General features: G+C 42.1%; 1 protein-coding gene across 5 annotated transcripts in view; it reads right to left on the bottom strand.

The window, feature by feature from the left end:
- Positions 1–15,208, bottom strand: part of PPP2R3A (protein phosphatase 2 regulatory subunit B''alpha) — a 52,329-nt gene that overhangs the window by 7,962 nt on the left and 29,159 nt on the right. For all 5 annotated transcript variants that reach the window (XR_006169140.1, XR_006169141.1, XM_042820599.1 and 2 more), the window contains exons 5-12: positions 14,294–14,396; positions 12,531–12,605; positions 7,401–7,487; positions 5,014–5,170; positions 2,965–3,013; positions 2,296–2,385; positions 830–1,005; positions 161–279 (exon numbers count right to left, since the gene is read on the bottom strand). Coding sequence is in view for 3 of the 5 variants with exons in the window: in XM_042820599.1 (XP_042676533.1) it covers positions 161–279; positions 830–1,005; positions 2,296–2,385; positions 2,965–3,013; positions 5,014–5,170; positions 7,401–7,487; positions 12,531–12,605; positions 14,294–14,396 (856 nt within the window). In the remaining 2 variants the exon portion in view is untranslated. The remainder of the gene's footprint in view (positions 1–160; positions 280–829; positions 1,006–2,295; positions 2,386–2,964; positions 3,014–5,013; positions 5,171–7,400; positions 7,488–12,530; positions 12,606–14,293; positions 14,397–15,208) is intronic.

Here is a 15,208-nt window from a genome sequence, read left to right as displayed (position 1 = left end):
AACCTGTTCCAGTGTCTGACTGCCCTAAGCGTGAAAAAGGTTTTTACATATAGATCTTTATAAAAAGGTCTTTATATTCAGTTGGATTTTTCCTTCATCCAGTTTAATTCCAAAGACGAGTTTGAGAAGGCCTGTATTTAGAAATAGAAGTGATTTATACCTTTTGCACTGCAAAGGGATCTCTCTGTTCATTGTCCAGGTATTTCTCTAAATTGAAGAACGTGTTATAGAACACATGAGCCATTCTGCATCTCTTCAAGTCTCGCAGGGTTACTCGTCCTGCAGAAACAAAACAAACAAAAACCCACACATGATACTGTGCTATTAAGCTTTTCCTTAGTGAGAAACTGGACCTGTTCTGGTCAGCTTTAAGGAAGTCTTGTTGCACCACTACGCTACAATATTGCAAAATCTCTTTCCAATCCTGACAAGAAGATAAACATTATTCAATAAATTGGTGTGTGTTAGTTCTGAATTTCACACACATCTGGAGGTAATATGGAGGTCTTTCATATTTATGTGAAATGTGAAAGAATGTGAAGGGGGATGGTAGTTTCACATCTATGCTGTCAGTATGTTCCACAGCTGGACTATACAAGACTTGCTCCAGTGCCAGCAAGTTCATTCAAAAGGTCTTTCGAGTTTTTCAGACTTCTTTATGTATAACATTATGCTGCAAACAGCCATAATGTTACTGTTACTCTGTACAGTAATTCCAGCCCTGTGATTCTAACACAAGACTCTATCCACAAATGGGTTTCAGGGTAACATTACTTTCTCAATCCACCACAGATCAAAGAGCATGGAAGCCCCATTAAACAGAATGTACCTTCTCTCTCTGGCTTAACAAGATCGAGCATCTGACACAGCAAGTCCTGAAATGGCAGTGGTTCTATGCCCATCACTTCCATCCGTTCACACTGCTCCTCATAGAAGTATTCCAGTTCATACATGGAGAGCACCCCATCCCCATCCAGGTCCATGCAGCGAAACCAGTATTCAATGCTAGAAAAAGAGACAGGATTAGTGAAAGCACGGTGACTGCATTAGAGAATCTCTACTGCAGCAATGCACATTCCCCTTCCCCAATTCTCCAATGCTCCTCTTCACCCAAACGTTGGCATAAATCTAGGGACAAAAATAACCTTTAGGAAGGATTAGGGCACAAGCCAAGGCTCACCAGTGCCACCTGTTAGTTCTGTTTTAGGTGACTTGTGAGCACAGCCACCCTCACGACCTGTTTCACCAGGTAGCTCTAGCAAGTGCCCAGTGTGCACTGTCAACTGTCTCACACAGGCTGTGGTGCTCCTGCCCCATTCAGCATCAGAAGTTAGCCAGATACAACCAACTCTGAAGCCAGGACACCAGCTATCCCATACTCTTTTATATCAAAGGCAGTGTTTTAAGGCAGCTGCACTCTACATCCTACCTTCACCTCTAGATAGTCCAACCATGGATTTGAGTTCTTTACTCAGAGAATTCCTTGCCCTAATAACTGCATGCAGATCTAGTTCTGCTCTGCACAGCAGTCTCCTGCTGGCTGCACAAACCAGGCAGCTGGGTAGGTTTTACTAAGAGACTCATCTCCCTACAAACCCTTCTTAGGAACTTGCTACATGCATAAAGGAAACGTTCCTACCAGCTGCAAACATCTCATGGGTTTACCCCAGAGCCAGGGATAGGCCAGGAAAAGTGACTGCAGCCCTTGCTATTGCTACACAGACCCCCTCTGAAGTGCACCCCAGCCCTCACAGCATGGTTGAGATATCAGTTCACACGGCCACAAAGCTGCAGCCATGTGAGATGAACTCTGCCCACTACACAGGAGCTCAGTGCTGACAGATGGTATCTACAGCTGCCTCTATAAAAAGGGCCAGGGACCACCCTTGTGAGAAGCCATCATCCAGTCTGCAGTCAATGAGATCAAGACCTACAGGGAAGTGTGATGGAGACAAAGGGGGAAAATAAACAAATTCAGTTTTTATGCAGCTCACTACTGCTCTCCAAGCAGTTCCTCACAGTGGTAAAATCGCACTAACTTCATGAGCATGGGGGAACCAAAGTGACTGATGGTTACCCAAGACACTTAACATTAAAAGGAAACTCTCCCTCTAAGCAATTTCTCCTCAAGAAAGGAAAATTATTTGACCAAGTATTGACAGTAAGCTGTCTTCTTCCTAATAATCATGGAAACTCAAGCTGCTGTCTGTTTGAGAAAGCAGTAAGTCACAGAAGTTTCTAAAATCCTATCTGCTCATCTTAGTACTTTTACTAGGACACAGAAATCAGTCAAACCTTGTAGCATTTCTTTTGTCTTCCTCTGAAATCAGCAGCCACACAAAATCAGCATAACTCATGCGGCCTTCCTTCTGAACTTCATTTCCCCTGAAAAACACACCCAGAAAAAACAGGCTTCTTAATACTCAGAATGTTATCAACACAGTTTTTAAAAAGCCCCGAATCACTTGTAAGAGAAAATGGAAACATGACTGCCCGCTCAGCCTGTACTGCACTTCCTAGCAACAATCCTCCTGTCCTTCCTCCCAAGCGCAATGCTTGCTGCCTGGATGTCACCGCAAAGCTGGGGCTCACCTGCCAAGTATCCTCACACAGCAGCTGCTGGGCTGTGCTGTTTTTCTGAGGCTTTGCACCAATGCTGTCCAGCTATCCCTGTGCCACTGTTGGGCAAAAATACAGTGTCTGTATGCTCCCACGGGCTATGCCTGTTCTAAAATATTTTCTACTACGTGTTCTACAAAGATGTATTTAAGTGATCATCCTACAGCATTTTTTATTTGCTTTCTAAAGATACCACCAAAAGTGCCACTCAATTTTCAAGCAGCTTCAACTGAAGCATCATGTTGGAAACCATACTCTCAGAAATTCCCATTGATCAGTATCTTGAATTTCTAATCAGCCTGACAGAAATTCACTTCCATTCCCAGCCAGCATGCTATTCCTCACCTCACCACAGCACCGCTGAATATTCGCTCAATAATCCTGCTTGATAGAGCTGGAAACAAAGGAAATAGATAAAATGAAGCAACAGGTCACCAGAATAATGACATTCAGTTATTTAAAGTGAACTCACACAGAGTGATTTCCCACCACTAAAACAAAGCTCTACCTACACTGTCTGTCTAGATACTCCACTGCTCCCTGTTTAGCAGCACTCAGCTAAAAACAAAGATATGCCTGCCTTTGTATCCTACCAAACACTATTACTTCCTCTCAAATATTACTTCCTCTCAAAAGATCTGGATTCTTGCAGTACATCTTCCATTATGGGCAGTATTACCCCTAGTTTGCTGCAGTAGGACTAATAGAAGGAGACTACTTCAATGTATACTGCAAAATTAGTTCAGCTGTCAAGCAAAAATCACATCTCAAATCCATACAAAAACATTTCTAAGCAATGCACGAAGTGTTGCAATCCCCTGCTTCAGGGAAAGACAATTAAAAACAAGCATTATTTCAAGTGAGTTGAAGGGCTTTGCCAACCAGGAAATGTGTGGGGCTGGTTGCTATGGTAGAGAAGCACCAACCAAGCAATAAGTATCAGTCTTGGGCAGGACTTCCACACTAACCTCACACTGCAGACCACCGAGACACTTCCTTTAGACCTGCTGCTGCACCACTGTACTGAAAACATCCCCCCTTCACCCTGCCCACAGCACTCCTCTCTTCAGCTCCCCAGCACTCCGCGCTCTCAAGTTTCCTGTGTAAGAGGTGCTCCATTCCCACACTCCACCCTCCCCAAAAGGACCTAGTCCCCATATAACCTAGTTAGGCACTCCTTATCCTCAGCCCATCCAGGCCTCTCAGCAACCTCCTGACCCGCTGTGACTGCCAGAATCCCCATAGCCTTCTCGTAAACGCTTCCACCCCAAGGACATGGGCCACCACAACACACAGATCTACAGTCAATCCACACTCCCTTCTTTCTTTCTCACTTCAGCCCTCCAGGATCTTGACCCCTACAAAATGTTGTGTCCCCTCCAGATCTCCAACAATTCCTCACAATTTGTGATACCTCCAGACCCCTGTAACTCTATGCACTGGAACACCTTTCACCTCTCCCGCTACCTCCAAATTACATGTTGTGTCTAAATATCCCATTTTTCCAAGCCTAACTCTCTATCCTAAAACTACTTTCCTAAAAAGCGTGGTAAACACATTGAAGAATTCAAGACAGCTTTATCTTCAGAGTTAAAACATGCTGGTCAATAGCTCAAGCTCTTGTCCAAGACACTAAGTCATGAATCCTAACTGTAAGCACATGGGCATATCGTGCTCCAAGAACACAGATAATCTTCAACACAGCCCCCTTCTGACTGGGTGCCTCCGTCCAGCCCAGCCAACAAACCATACAGAACAGCTCACACATACAGTGACTATTTTCTAGCACGCTTTCTCAGCCTTCCAGAACTTGCAGAGCAAGGACTTCCTGAGCCAGAGGAATTGCTTTTGCATTATTCACCCCTTCGTGGATTTTTATTCCATTAATTTATCTACGGCACTTGAGCCTTCGAAAAATTTAGGATCTGCTCAACTTGTGGCAAAGTGTTCCAGAATGAACTCAAAAGATAATCCCCAGATTTCATTTGCAAACCAAAATTCATCAACTTCTGCTGGATTCTGAAACTTCTCTCACCCAACAAGATTGCATTTTGGCAATCTTTAAAGTTCAGAGAGGCTTGGCCTTCTTGTTCATACTTCAACTACCTGCAAAACCCTCAGCAAAAAAAAGAGCTAGTTTGAAAGCATTATTAGCTAGTCCTTCTGGCAGCAATCCACTGAAGCTATTCATGAGGAAAACAGCATCTGCTGCATTTCTCTGTGTCTAAGCCCCTACAAGTACGTCTGTAAATCAGTATTTGTTTATGAGAAGGATGCCTCCATTTAAATTTTGTTGAGGTGTCAAATTAACTAAATTAAAGGCTTTACTTTTTATTAGGATCATTCTATTTTCAGCAACCACTGTCCTCCCACCACAGCTTGCAGGCAGCATACCTTGATCACTGTACCTAGCCAGGTCCTTCTGGCTGATATAAAGGTCATGGTCAGTGTCCAGCTCCCAGAATTTACAGTATATAACATAGAAGTGCTCGTAGGAGAAATAATCTGTGATTTGATTTATGTCATCCTCTTCTTCCAAGAGAGCAAGAGTCTGAAACAGTATAAATAAAGAGGGAAGTTAAACCTAGACAAAGAAGCAGTTTAACAGCTTGAGTCCTCCAACCTCTATAGAAGCTGGGCAAACACAGCTCTGAGAGCTAATCCAAAACGCAGCCCTTCCTCACTGTAGGAGATTTTGTTCTTGCACTTGATGTTTAACAGGCAGTTATAAAGCATCTGGCTTGAACATCTTGGTTAGCATATGTGCACAATACTTTTGCCAATCCCGTGAACAATTCCTGTTAATTTTCAGCCATAGCAAAGAGTCATGCAGAAGATTGAGACAACTGCTGTCTCAGCTGGGATCCATTATTTGTGAACCATCTCTGACCTGTACTAGAGGCTCCTAGAGCCATTTACCACAGCAAATCCACAGGAACTGAGATGCATCTTGACAATGCACTTGCTTGGCTCCTGAAGCAAAAGATCAACTCTTACTCCAGACTCACACCTGGAATGGGGAAGGATCAATCCAGGCAAATTAAACCAATCACATTGATCTTCCTGGCCTGCTGCTGACAGAAATCAGTCTAGTTTAACTGGAAGGCTTGGGCAGATCTTCAGCCGTGATTTCTGTTACCATATCCCACTACGAAACATTTAGCAATTGTTTTATTTCCACTTTATGCCTACCTCTGTCCTTCCCTCCTGTGGCAGAAGGTATCTCACCTTTATCTCCATCTGCCTTTCCCTGAGCGCTGCAGCCAGAGAACAGCAGATAGCCTTCTCAATCCAATGAATCAAATCAAACGAGCTACGGGTCTTATCCTCCTCTGCCCTCACAAACCCTCAGAAGGAGGGACAGTCAAAGAGCTGTCCCAGGCAGCTGTGTCCCTAAGACAGCAGGCCTAGTGGCAGTGGCAGTGAATGCTGATAGTTCACTGTTCTCTCTCCAATATCTCTATATCCTAGGAAGCTAACTGAGCCAGCGCAAAACTCACATCCCGTTAACCATCAGATTCAGTAAAATGTCACACAGGAACAACAGAGCAGCAGACCTACCAAACTATTCTGATTTTCTGACATGTAAGTCACCTAAGACTTAAGACATGTCTGAACACTCACTCACTAGCTTCTTGGGTCTCTTCGTGCCTTTGCAGACAATAAACACTTGGGGAGGTTTTTCAAGAACTTTTCTTTTTTAACAGCTCACATCAAAATACGCCATTTACACACACAGCAAGGAGCTGTCTCAGCAAGCCATGGTCCCCAAGCTGAACTTCCCCGCTGCAGAAGGTGAAAATCAGAGCAGCTATACAAGCAGAAAGAGGTGAACATATTAAGGAGAAAAATGAGTGAACAAAGATGTAGTATAAGTTGGAAGGATTGGTTAACAGCAGATGGTAGGGAAGAAGGCTTGGTCTGGCATGAGACAACCTAAGCGAGCACTGATTATTAGTTGATGTGACAAGTAGGGCAGAATAATCTGAAAGGAGGAGTATGTTTCATGCTTGAGGCTTTTGAGAAAGTACATTACATCTGCAACAGGGAAATCTCACTGCCTTAACTGATTTACCACCTCGACCTTTCAGCCTAAAGGCTTCTGGCTTTTTAGGCTGGGATGGAATCAAGCAGCCTTAGACAGTCGTAATCTGGTGCTCTTTTGGGTAAATTATACAATGAACAGAGATCTTCATCCCAAAACATCCACCCACCATTCCCTGCTCCGATCTATCACAGGAATTGTAACTAGTGCTAAACTTGACAGCTTTTCTGGAGAAGTTTACTGCACAATTAGAAATCAGTACAAACCAGGTGATGCATCCTGACATGCTCTGTCTTGCAACTGCATGGTGCAGTGTCCCTGACCAGCTGGCAGAGGACTGATTGCCAGCTGAGCCAAGAAACTGGCTGTGCTACTCACCACATATCATAGTCCATTCACCAGCTATTCTTGGCTGCTCAGTGAGCCACCTATCAGAGATAAACTGTGTCTCTTGTTTTCCTTTCACTTTAGCTAGATCAGGAGCTAAGAGCCAAACTGCCAGATGCTGTTTCAGAGTTTTGAACGTACGCCTTCAACTTCTACTTGCTGCAATCTTGGCTGCTCTGGTCCTTGGTCTTCTCTCATCTTGACTCTGAAACACCTCCTTCACCAGTTCTGCCCCTATCCTGGCACTGAGCTGGGCACTGAATTTGCCTTACTACAACCCCACTGAACAGTACACAGGAATAAAGGAATCAATGCATTCTATATCTCATTCAGGTAGAAACCAACACACTTGTAAGAAGTTGCTTTTCCTCAGCTCTGTTAGGGTGATCTTCCCAGACCAGGATCGATTGACCGTGTAGAATATTCTTTGTATAACCTGCAAGACAAACAACTTTCATTAAACCAACTCCTTGAAACAATCAGTTAGGGAGCTGAAATGGAGTAGCTTTATTTGGATTATTCACTCATCCCAAGGAGACTTCTTACTGAAAACTTTCTGTTGTTGTTGTTTATACTATTATTCTTAATTACTATGGAGTCTGAACGTTACATTTGTTTCTGAAGCAGTATTGTTCATTTCCACTCTGCAACTATTTTCACAGTTCTTAATTAATCTTTGAGCATGTAGATTTATTATTTAAGTGATATGTTGTTCAAAGTGCTGACAAATCGCTGCACATTTTTCAGGCTTCAGGCACTGCAGCTTGCAAGGACCTCAACTGATAGTGCTCTGCACTTGTGAAAAAAGAAATCAGGACTTCAGAAGAGGAAATAGGACATGCAAATGAAATCCACAGGTGTTGTCTGACCTATTGTGTCTGTAACAATAACTCACCTTCTTGGTGGCTCCACTAAAAATAATCAATAGAGATTATCTGTCTGCATTTGTCTTAGGGATGTGTTTACATCGTTCATCTCCTTCACTGTTTCTCATAAAAGGGAATAAAGAGCATGGTGGGGAAAGCACACAGTTCTGAGAATCCATGAGGAACAGTACACAGTATGAGAATGAGTGCTCACAAGCACCTAAAAAAGCAGGCTGAACTATTTATTCCTAATCCACTCCTTTTTAGCACATCAAGTATTGCAGGGCAGAGAAAATGCAAATGTGTGATCAAGAGCATGCAAGAATAAACATGACAATGTGAACAAGAATAAATACCAATAACACAACATCTTTAACATGAGAAATTAGAAATGTAATTAATGACTATCAGTACTGAAGCCTACAGAGTACAATCCTTGTAAATGAAATCTAATACAAGCTGTTGACGTATTAGCCTAGGATTTTGGTAAGTCTTAATAGAACATGCTACTCCAACGTAAAAGCTAAATTTACAAAACATGGATATTGTAAGGATACAGATAAGACTGTGATGGGTCACTCTGAGCCTAAAGCATAGCTGCAAGTGGGCAAGGACCATTTAAGGACCATGCTTTGACTCAGACACACAAGGGCAGGCTTCTTAGTCCAGAACAGATTTGGAAACAAGTATGAGATCATTGCTAACACTCTGCTTTGGATACGAAGAACAGTGAGACACTAAATGCTGATGAGTCCAGACAGTTTAGGGAACAACAAGCATGATTTGAGGACTCAGAATTTACCCCGAAAATAGAGAATAGTCAACTCAGCTTACCATGATATCTACTGGTGACTATCCTACTCCTTAGAAGCCAAAGGGGGACATGCAGGACAGCAGAAGGACTTTTTGTCTCTCAAACTAGGTATCTAGAGGATTTTGTCTTACTTATTTAAATAAACACTGCCAGTTATTAACCACTGGGACAACTTGCAGAGACACACTGTGGGCTCTTTACCTCTCCAAACATCAATCACAGACTTTTTTTTTTTTTTTTTTTTTTTTTTGAAGTTGTGCAATAATTCAGTCAAAAAGAAAATTTATCCTAACTATAGCAATCCCTGAGCAATGTTCTGTGGTCTGTGTAGTGCCAAAGGTCAGTCTAGGGAATCACAATGGTCTTTTCTGGTCTTAAACAATTCAAAGCTGTGTCTTCCTTCTTCAATGTTGCTGGCAACCATTGCCATTCTGGACTATTTTTGAACTTTGGGCTTTGCTGCCAGGTTTTACCAGCCAGTTCAGAGACTGAAGTGTCTCACCTCACACACAATCCATTACCACACCTCTCAACTCTAGCAATTCACAAAGATACAGCCTTTCCACAACATTCCAAGGACACAAACAAAAATCTCAAGATAGAAAAAGAACCCCTAACTAGCAGTCTTTTTTCTTTTCCCTGCCTGCTGGGTAATAGCAGACAGCAAAATATCCCCCTTGGTGACTCAAGGAAACCGTTCCTCTGTCAGATCATATTGATAAAGATGCACCCTCTGCTCTCATCTCATCAGCTGTAAAAATAAGGCGTACAGGGGAAAGATGGGATCTCTTTTCACCTCCTCTTTACTGTATCCAGTCACACAGTGAAGGCTTTATTATCCAAATAATGGTAGTTTTGGTGAGCATTAAACTGCATGTACACGTACACACACAGTGCCTCCACTTCTCTCTTTTCTAGGTTATAAAGACAAAGCTGTCAAAAAAAGCATTTGGGAAATATCATAGGACATTATAATAAAACTGACATGATTTGCAGCACTCAAACAGCCAGTGTCTACTGTGATAGAAAATTAATTCCTGTGGCCTGCCTGCTTTATGTTTCTCAGTTAGAGCACCTGCTGCATGATTGCATCGCCACTGTAAGCTTAGAAACCAAGCAAGAAACTGGCCTCAGGCCCAAGTTGCTACAGGCACTTCTACTCAGCAGCTACAACCTTGTGTGCTGTGCTCTGGCTCCCTTCTTCCTGGCATGGAAGTCTGTTTATTCCGAATTGAGTACATGAGCCTTTGGAAGGGGGAAGCTCCTTCCTTATTTGCCCAGTACCATCATGTAAAGTATCTCCAGGTCCAGAACCATTGATGGGTTAGTTCCAGATCTTTTCCCATTATCCCCATAAAAGAAAAACAACACAATTTTGAGGAGAGGGGGAAAGAGGGAACAAACAACACAAAAAAAAAAACACCCAAGTCTTTATTAAATCCTGTAGACCATCTTCACTTTTCACATTCACATGGGTAATACTGTATAAGCTGAACATTTTTCACCAAGCAATAAGGTTTGATAATTTGTTTTCAGTTGACACAGATTTTTAACAACAGCCTGCATTGCTAACACTGAGCTTTCTTTGCACATTCTGGAAGAAGTGATGTTAAATGTCTCATGATATTCTGCATCCTCTTCATCGGTTTCAGGGGCCTACCTCTGTTAAAAGAAACAAGTAGTTTAGTATACTTTAGAAACAAATAGTTTGGCAATACAACAGGTCAAATACACTGATGCAGGTTACATAAAGGCTAGTGTATCCAAAAGGCATCTCTAAAAGGCATGGAAAGAAGTAAAAAATAATGAAACATGCAAACACATCCATTGTTAACTTACTCTCCAGATGATTTCAACCAAGTGATGCCATATTCAATAGTGAGCAGAAAAGCCAGTGTCTCTTTATGGCCCCGATCTGTAATACAACAATGAAATATAACTCTTGCTCTTGCAGCAGATATAGCACTATCACTATAAATAAGTGCAAGGTACTCTACCTTGAAGGGAATGAAAGTGTCCAGGCAGTCTCAAAATCCAAGGACAAAGCTGTTTCCTTCATTACCTCCTGGTGGAAATACTCAATTTCATGGCATTAAATACAGAAGTGCCGAATTATTCATGAATAGACATGTGAGAAACAGGAATTCCTGCTGTCAGAGAGGAGAGGCACTATGCAGTGGGCCACGTATTGCCACTCCATGTGGGACCAATCTGACCCAACAGACTTTGTGTCTCCGTAGGTCTTAGACTCTGCTCCAGCTCAGTGATCCAGCCAAGGCCAAATACAGAGCTCAGGAGGAATCTGTCAGAAGAGACACCCAAAACAGAGTTGTTCTGCAAGCACGAGAAGTCTGTGAAGGATGTCACAGCTTTGTAAGATTCGCTGCCACACACTGTTCACTTCAAACACCAGCACCATCATTTCCTGGGTGCCGGAGAGAAAGCTTAGGAAGCCACTGTTGTGAACAGTATTACACATAGGGGTGTCTAAAGGCTCTCAGGCTGAAGTAAGAAAGCACAGAGAAGATGAACAGAATCAAGAAGCACTGAGAAGTTTCATGTACATGTGAAGGATCTTCTTCTGTGCCCAAATTTGGCGGTCATACAGGACATAGTTCATCCAGGTTCAAGGGAAGTTATGAGAAAATAAAGAAAGGAAGGAAAAGATTTCTCTTTTTAGTAGTAGCCTACATTTCAGTTATCCTGAAGTGCAGCTATCTCTCAGAGCAGAACACACAGCACCTGGTGAGATCTAGAAATCACAGCAATTCACCCATTTGTGAGCCTTCATGATCACCTGGACATTTGTTACACCTACACTGACAAGGTACTATGCTCAACAAATCTGCTGCCTCGCTCCACAGGGACTGAAGATGCTGATAATAATACATTGACATCCACCACCACAGTCAAGAGTGTTTAGACATTAGAAATTGTCTCTCGTTACACAGATTCACAAACATAGGATATGGCCGAAGCAGCACAACCCCTCTGCCATCTGCTCCTTACAAGAAAGGGATAAGTCTGTGCCTGCCACTAATCTCCCAGCTGCTGCTATGTGGTGCAGCAGGCCCCCACAGAGAGCCTGTCAAGCCAGTAAGAAAAGCTCTAAACCCAGCTGAGATGAAGCCCTCCTCAGGCCCATTTTTATCTGAGTTTATTATCATTGCAGAGATCAAACATTCTACACTTATATCTTTTATCCATATTCATACCCAACACAACACAGGCTTAAAAAAAAGTACAAACTTTTTCAGGTAAAGCACAAGTCTAACATCTGACTGCAGAGTTGGAACAAAGCTACAGATCCACCAGCAGTAGTCACAAAAAAATCAGTGATTCAGAAAGACCAGAGAGATGTTCTGGCAAGTGAGATGCAAGAGGGTTGGACATTGGTGGATGCCTTGTACCATGGAACAATCAGAGACCCCACGCCTAAGTGACAGAAATCTTCAAACATGTGGCTGCTGAGGCCACAGCAGCCCTGCAGTGTTAGGGGTAACTTAGTAGCTCTCAAAGACCAAAGAAGGATGACTCTTATTTTCCTCCAACATAATTAAAGGCCAAAATTGTTTCAAAGATTTGTTTAAGACCAGAAAGAATCATCACTACCCTTGTGAATGACCTCTTCTACACAGACTGATCATTTTTTTGTTCTGAAGAACTTCTGAACGTAACTTCTTGCTAGCGATATAAAAAACATGTATTTTTGCAGTAAATTAATGATTTGGGAATAGTGACAAATAACAAAAGGAGGATTGGTACAGCACTGTGACAGGAGATGAAACAAGCAGCCTACCGTGGTGATGTACCGGGAATGGAACTCTGGAGCATCCTTTAGGAACGTCAGACCAGGGTGCGTTTCTACCACGTCCTGCAAGATAAGACCAAATAAAATGAAACAGAGTTCCTACTCCTTTTATTTAAAGTTCAGATGTTGCTGGATTTTGTTTTGTTTTACAAACCAATACTTTTGCTTACTTGTTTTAGCATTAACAATAAAACTGAAATTATACCTTTTAATCTATGAAGTGAACCTTCTAGAAATACAAGTACAATGCATTTTCTGGGCAATACGCACCTGTTGGGCCATATTGATTTACTTAAGGACAGAAAAACAAAGGAAGAGAGTTAGTGAGTGGATGAAAACTCATTTTTATTGAATGAGATACAAAATCAGTTAGTTGACCATGCAACCACCTCTTCTCCAAAAACATTTTTTCCATTCATTGAAGATATTGGTATTTGTTAGAGCTAAGTGTCAGTAATGACAGTAAGTGTCAGTAATGAGCGCCCTGTGAAAGGCTAAGAAAGTTGCTTTTCACATCCTCCTCATCAATGAAAATTCATGTGAACCCTAGAAAGCAGACAGACATCAGTGCTTTCCCAAAAGTGACTTGAACTATACGTGGAGTTTTACAAGGTCCGCTTTTTGTAAGTGAAATACTCACTCATGATGTCAAACCTACTAAAAAATGCATGACCAGACATACACAGAAATTGCTTAGATCTTGAGTCAATCAGCTCAGATCCTCTGTGTATCAGAATGTCTGTGTAATTTTACACGTCTGACTCGTCTGCTCTTTAAGAGGTGTTCAGAATTTTGCTGTTTATACCATGCTGTGGCAAAGGACAGAGCTGATACAGTGCCCTTAGGGGCACAGCATGGCCAGGTTTTGGGCAGTCTAACCTGATGTCTAATCAGGTCTACTATGATGGTGTCATATGGTGTAATACTGCTAACATCTGGTTGAATGACAGACAAGACTGTACATGTCTTTGGATGAACCAGTAGCTAGGAAGCAGAGCTGCTATCAGTCAAGAAAGGCAGTATGCCCAGTGGAGAAAAGGTGAAAAAGAACATCAGAAAATTTACCCATTGCAGTCCCAGTTAGGCTTGTTTGAGACACACAAACATCCAGCACAGAAAAAAAATCTTTCCCTAGCAAGGCATCTATACTAAGATTTTGCAAAGAGGGCAACAAAGTGTGTTAAAGTTAAGGACATTATGGAATAGTCTGGGAAAAAAAATAAATTATCAACAGATGATAAGAGAAGCAGATGGACCTGATTTACAGAGAAACTGTAGAAGAGCTAAATCTATCCAGAGTCTGCATAAATGGCCAGAATACTTTGCTTTCATAGTTGCTCTGCTAAAAATATCACATCTGAATTGAAGGGAAAGAAAGAAATGCAATAAGATGCACAGACTTTGGCCTGCCTACTAAGAAGAAATGAAGGTGCAACACAGACATTTTGCCAGAATATCAGAAAACAAGCAGCAGTGTAACTTTGCTACTAACAGGTACAGAGATGCACACAGGCCAGTGGGAACTGCAAGGGTATTTTTGTACAGATTTCCATGGGATACTTTATAGACTATTATACTGATAGTCTGGCTAGACAAATTCAATTATATGCTCTCTAAAGTAACCCTCCCAGACACTGTTCAACCATAGGTCTGCATGTTTTTAGTAAACATTTAAAGACACGAGAATAAAGAAGTTAAAAAAGCAAACATTTCCCCACTCTCCCCATCACTTCACTGCTGAGTGCAGGTACCTGAAGCAGCGGGATGAAGTCCTCCTGCTCAAGGTAACCACAGCTGGGCTTTGCTACAAGGTAAGCAAATCTGGATGCGTCATCATGGCAGTTACGTAAGATTCTGTGAGGGAGATGAAAAGTTACTTCAACTGCTTTGCATCTCACAGACAATCACAAATCACAGCTAGATGATCAAGTGCCTTATCACATGTTATGCAATACATCTACAATATGCATTATGCAAAGTTGACCTCAATACTAGCATCATCTTCAGCATCTCCTGGCAGCACCAAAGTACTTCTGCTCAGTGGAGATTTTTTCACGTTAACATTCCTGTGGAAGCAACATATTTCTTTCTGACGACTCCTGTTTTGATTCAATGGCATCTTAGAAAGAAACCTGACTTCTCAAAATGCTGCATGCTCACTGATCTCTTTTGAAGTCAACAGGACCAACCTAACGGTGCCATAGCAGACATGCATCCCAATTCAGCCTTTCACTACATTTCAATGTTTGAAGATACTGTGAAACTGCAGTGACTAAGTCCCAGACCTGAAAAATCACTCTCCAAAAGGAAAATGAGCATCTCTCATTAATTATGGCATGGCTGGTTGCTGTGCACACTAAGTTATGGAGAACAAAATTGCACCAGGGTAAGGCTGGATAGCAGGAAGAACTTCTTTACACAAAGGGTTGTTTAGCATTGGAATGGGCTCCCCAGGGAGGGGGCTGAGTCACCATGCCTGGATGTGTTTAAAAACCATTTGGATGTGGTGCTCAGGGACATGATTTAGCAGAGGGTTGTTAGTTAGGGTAGGATGGTTAGGTTGTGGTTGGACTTGATGATCCTTAAGGTCTTTTTCAACCTGAGCAACTCAATGATTCTATGATACTCTGAAAGAACTAGTAGGGCAGAGAATTTAGAGACATGGA

This window comes from Centrocercus urophasianus, unplaced genomic scaffold (genome assembly GCF_019232065.1).
Source record: "Centrocercus urophasianus isolate 14NV4802_14NV808 unplaced genomic scaffold, USGS_Curo_1.0 seq_19, whole genome shotgun sequence".
Lineage (NCBI taxonomy): Eukaryota > Metazoa > Chordata > Aves > Galliformes > Phasianidae > Centrocercus > Centrocercus urophasianus.
Note: the sequence above shows the minus strand (reverse complement) of the source record. Positions and strands in the feature narration are given on the sequence as shown.